Source organism: Musa acuminata, chromosome BXJ3-5 (genome assembly GCF_036884655.1).
Source record: "Musa acuminata AAA Group cultivar baxijiao chromosome BXJ3-5, Cavendish_Baxijiao_AAA, whole genome shotgun sequence".
Classification (NCBI taxonomy): domain Eukaryota; kingdom Viridiplantae; phylum Streptophyta; class Magnoliopsida; order Zingiberales; family Musaceae; genus Musa; species Musa acuminata.
In genome coordinates, this window is record NC_088353.1 from 30,199,634 (window position 1) to 30,205,164 (window position 5,531).

Genomic DNA, 5,531 nt, shown 5'->3' on the forward strand with positions numbered 1-5,531 from the left:
ATTATATATACTAACACATAGAACTGTGACTGGTCTTGAAATCAACCCAAATGTCTCGGCTTTCAGAAGAAGGCCAAGTCAGCGATAAGACATCTTTTCGTGGTAGAGAAGAGCTGCACATTCACTTTCTTTCTTCCAAACCTTTTTTTCTCCAACCCAACCAAGTGTTTGAAGTGCTTCTCCCTACTTCTGTCTTTGGAAAAACTTTTGAATTGGTCTCCCTCAAAGCTAAACGTGGCAGTAGCAATGACCTTTAATACCTGTAAGACCTAATTCCTTTCCCTAACCTACATTGATTCTTAGGGTAGGCTAAGTAAGCAAAGTAACATTCTCAAACAAACCAGCACGAGAGTAGAGCCACCCACTAACAAGGTGGGCAAAAGATATTAGAGACAAATGAAAAGCTTAGCAAGCCAACATATACAGAGGACATTGGCATGTTTGTTTCTAACAAAAGACTGGCTATTTCACCGGTGGTCAACTCTTTGGTTGGATTACGGTTCAAAAGGACGTCTTAATAGAAGATTCTTTGTGATTTTGAACAGGAAGAGCCTTCATGGTAGAAGCCAAATTGTGGAGTTTGATGATAATGAATAAAATTAAACATAGGGTGTCTCCTATGTTTCTACCAACTTTGATGATAATGAATAAAATTAAAAAAAGGCCCAACGCAAAATATTTAGGCCAATGCACATGTAACTTTTTTTGTTTCATTTTGTAGGCTTGTATATCCATATTAGGGATCTCTATACCATGTGTAAGATAGAAGAGATGCAGCTTGATGGAAAACAATCCTCTCTTTTCCAATCAGAAGAAAAATATTCATAACTACTAACTTTATATCAAACACTTCAAACATATATCTATTCCATTAAGTTTTTGTATGAATACAAAATCTCCTACTTGTTGCTTAAATTATAGTTCTTTGATACATTTCTCCGTTGTGCATGCTACATTATCTGTCTATGATCTTTTACTTAAGGTAAATCATCCAATGAAATAGAAATATTTTGACCACCCATAATGCTATAAGAAAAATTAAAAGACATGCGTTTAATTATCTCCCTCTAGTCTTCCATCTCGATGTATCATTTCCACTATCGTAGAAAGTGTTAAGGTGATAAAACTAAAAAAATAAAATAAAAAATAAAAAATAAAGAGTTCTGTTGTTGTTTTATTAGATCGAGTAGCATAGAGATAGAGAACGTATGATTTTATGGACCAAAGGAAAGAAAGGAAAAGTTCATCTTCAAGAGATTCATGCTGAGGTACTCTCCTAAGATCACTAAGTTGAGTTTAATGTTAATACACTGGAAGTATTTTGCGTATATTCTTAGTGAACGTAACATGTGTGTGTGAGTGTGTGTGTGAGAGAGAGATAGAGAAAAGAACATGAGAATTGATGTGCCACACAATATCGTGGAGATTTGTGGTATTGGATCACAGGTCGAACACCCGACTGCACATTTAGAAGAGTTATTTCATGTTCTTTTATGGAGACTGAGCGATCCCCGGCAGCCTGTGCATGTAGCGATGGGTACAAGAGACGTAAAGCACTACTCCACTTTATCAGTGTAATGTAAATGATTAAATTATATAGTTCAATTGAATTAGCATAAAATATAATTAAATTTAAATTAAAGTTATATGATCGATAGACTGGAAGTTGAAATGTAGGAGATAAATAGAAAGAGCTCTCTTAATTATCTTTTGCCTCTCCTGTCACCACAGGATATCACCACTTTGATTAATCCTACTAGTCTAGTTTGTTTACTGTTGATCTCGTGCCCATATTTATTATGACATATAAAGGTAATTAGGATTTATTCTTCACCTATGATACTTTTTGATTTTAATCATAGTGTTAAAATTTTCACATTATAATTTTAATCTTCCACAAATAACATAATAAAAAGATGGACAAATTCTAAAAAAAAAGTCTTGAATTTTAAAAAATTTTGGTAGAGTAGTCTTGATTATATAACAAGATTGTCTTACCTTTATATTTGTCGGATCCATCATCGTCATCATTGGACTTGTTGCCTATGCCTCTCTATATCGCTATTGGCTCCATAAGTGTGGGTTGCCCCTCTCTTATTTCTTACCTGTGATCGATAACAAAAGTGCATTGCATTGCATGCACACGCACACCCCTCGGCGCGGGGAATGCATGGTCCTCGACAACGAGGGAGGCCTACGGGCAACAAATGTGGCTGTTGGGGGTTCAACGAGAGCAAGGCCTCTACACACAATCACAGTTGGGGTGAAAGTGTGATATGGGAAAGGACAGTGGCCAATAAGGATAGGATGGTGATTAAAAAAAATACTATATAAAAATTTCTCAAACTTGGAGCCTTATTAAAAGTTTTTTCAAAGTTAAAAAGAACATTTTTAAGAAATTCGCCCGAAAAAGAACCTAATGTTTTTTTTTGGTTCTCTTTGTCGATTTAAAGATCATTTTCTATTCCCACGATCATCACCAACAAGAGCTCTAGAAAGGAAGAATGTATCATGCAAAGCCCACCCATGCTGATGTTGTACTGAAGATGGATCGGAGGAACTACAGAAAAACCTCAACCTCCCTCTCCCCTCTCCTCTATCCTCTCGTTTCCTTTATTCGTGGTTGCATTATAAGAGGAAGACACTATGCACATGGTTATGCTTCTTGCATGGACTGGTTTTCAACGTGGTCGTTTCAGAGCCAGAGAGCGCCAGCTTCTTTGAGGAGGGGGACGAGGGTGCCGTTGATGTAGGCGGCCATGACCCGATCCATGGCTCCCACCAGCTTCCCGCCGATGAATACCACGGGGACAGGGGTGCCCCCCGCGGGCCGGCTGCCGAGGAGTCGGGCGAGAGCGCGATCTATCTCCTCCGCCCGCGGGTCCTCGTCCAGCTCCACCACCGCGGCGCTCACCCCCATCCCCCAAAAGAGCCGCTTCACGGCGTGGCACATGCAGCACGTGCTCACGCTGAAGATCACCACCGCGCTCTCCGCCGCCAGCCGCTCCACCTCCTCCATCGTTGCCCTCCGCGCCGCCGTAACATACCCCCACGTCCCCGCCTCTGCTGCCGCCGCCTGGTACTGCATCCTTCTAATCACTCTAAAACCTCACCTAGAGCTTAAAACTCTATAACGAAGACTTGGAAGAAGAAGAAGAGGAGGACGATAGCTCTTTGTGGAGAGTTAGGAAGAGGAAGAGTTTTTACAGGATGTGAGAAGAGTATTCCGAGGACAAACAACAGAGGGGTAGAATGGGAAGTTTGTGTAGGAACTCTTCAGATGCTCATGCAAGGGGAAAGTTCAGGGTGGAGGCATGCAGTGAGGAGAGAGGACTCGATTATCTACTAGTCCGCTGCTGCTGCAATATTTGTTTCTTCCCCTACTTCTACTGTTGTTTATGTTCATACCCGTTCCTTTCTTCTTCGATAGAAAGACAAGAAAACCGAGAGAGATAGATAAGGTGAGTGCAGGCTTTATCAGGAAGATACGCGCTTGTCGGGCAAATGCGGCTGGCATCGTCCTTGTTGTCGGCTGCAGTCACCCTACCCATTTCAGCTAATCCTGCAGCTTTAGTTTACATCCAGGAACAGGGCTACCTCTTCTTCCCCTTTCTGTCCTACCTACACTTCTCTCTCATGCTCTCGGTCAACGTCGTCAGGTCAACGGTCAAGCATGGATTACGAAAGCCCAGGGTCGATGAGTCCCCGGCCATGAGCAGAAGGGGTGAAGTGCAGCGGGTCAGCACGTGAGAGGCAGGGGACCGTGGATTCGGCGGAGAATGCGCCGCGGACAGTGAAGCCGGTGCCCGTAAAGGCCTCGACGACAGCCAACTCAACGAAAAGAGAACAGAACAGATATCAAACAGATAAAGCGAAGAGGGAAAACCAACAAGAAGTCCAGCGCACGCGTGAGCACGTTTACCGTAGCAAACTTCGATTCTCCTCTTTCTTATTAGCATATGTATTTTATATTGAGCGGCCTCTTATTACGTGAGAGAGAGAAAGAAGAGGGCAATTCCGATCGCCACTGGAAGCAGAAGAGCTGACTTTGTAATGGGTACACGAACGTCAGAGAGAGAAGACCACGCACGAGAACTAGGCAAAGAGATGGAAACAAATGTACGTTCCACAGTGGCCTTTTACAAGTAACTCTACAACACATAGGGGAGAGAGATAGAGAGAGTTTACGGTGTTCATATTTCATTGGAACAACAACATCTTTTGAATCGGTGACAGAGAGAATCTAGATGTAACAGAAGTTAAAATATATTTTAAAATATTATTAATTAATATTTTATATTTTAAATAAAATTAGATAAAGTTTTAATGATAAGGAATTCTTAGTTTAAAATATATTTTAGAAGATAGATTAGATAAAATTGTAGAGACCGAGGATTTTGTATTTTAATCCATAAATAAGTGACATTTATATGTAGATTAATTGAAGTCTCAAGTATTAAAGTCAGGTCTAAAAGTCATTCAAGTATTTTTTTATTTAAGAAGTTTAATAAATTTTTTATTTTAATTTATTTATTTTTATTTGGTTTGATCTTGGGCTAGTAGTACATTATTACTAACATTTGCATGTGATCCTATCTTTTCTTCATATTATTGAATCTCGTATTTTGATGATGAAACTACTTGATATATGTTTATGATTTAATCTGTGTTTTGAGTGACGCAGGATGCTTTGATCATAATGAGACAATTAAAGCAGGAAAATCATGTTGTGCCGAAGGAACATGTCAGAAGATTGGACGTCGGGCCGGTGGATCGGTCGACGTATCGACAGAAGGCTTCGGGCCGTGGACTCGGGCATCAGGCCAAGAAGAGCGGGTATTGCGCCAAGGATATCGGAGTTGCGGAGTCAACTGGCCGATTAGGCAATAGGCTGCAGGAAAGGATGATGCGCCGAAGAATCGGACGAAGCGTCGAGGGACCAATGACATGCCAGACAACTTGGTTAATTGCTTAGGATTAATTGTCTCGATCGAAGTTTTTCTTTAATTGTGCAGGATTAGCTATGATAACGATGAAGACATAAAGTGAAACAAAGTGTCGGAGTCAAGCGCGAAGGATTTGTTGCAAGTTCGAGAGTTCGACGGAAGTCCGAAGGTTCATCGGGAATGCTATCGGAACTAGCCGAGAATGAGTTGGGAGCTTGCCGAAGGGTTTTTCGGAAGCTCGCCGGAAGGTTCGTTGGGAGTTCGCGGAGCTCGCCGAGAAAGATCGGAGCTTGCCGAAGAAGCTTGTTGGAACTTGCTAAGAACAAATCGTGAAGTCTAGGAGCTTGCCGGGAGTCCGCAGAATGGTTTCCGAGAGTTCATCGGAAGACCGTCGGAAGTTTGCTGAAAGCTCGCCAGAAGAAGTCTTGACTTGCAGACTTTGTAATAGCTTAGAAAATGTCTTTAAAATCATAGTTAGCACATTAATTAGGGTTAGGATTAGGTGATAATCCTATAACCCAAGTAGGGGCCAATTAGGCCCAAGTTCGGACTGGTTTGGGCCAAGTTTGGAGCCAAACCAAGTGA

The 5,531-nt window shown here is 41.4% G+C and overlaps 1 protein-coding gene across 1 annotated transcript; it reads right to left on the reverse strand.

The window, feature by feature from the left end:
* Positions 1–2,507: 2,507 nt before the first annotated feature.
* Positions 2,508–3,356, reverse strand: LOC103973672 (glutaredoxin-C5-like). Its single transcript, XM_009388303.3, has one exon. It carries the CDS (start codon positions 3,086–3,088, stop codon positions 2,696–2,698), a length of 393 nt encoding a protein of 130 aa, XP_009386578.3. The 5' UTR covers positions 3,089–3,356; the 3' UTR covers positions 2,508–2,695.
* Between the last annotated feature and the right edge of the window lie 2,175 nt (positions 3,357–5,531).

Bases quoted from the DNA above. Each gene is read 5' to 3' on its own strand.
- LOC103973672 (XM_009388303.3), bottom strand. From the start codon at position 3,088: ATGCAGTACCAGGCGGCGGCAGCAGAGGCGGGGACGTGGGGGTATGTT.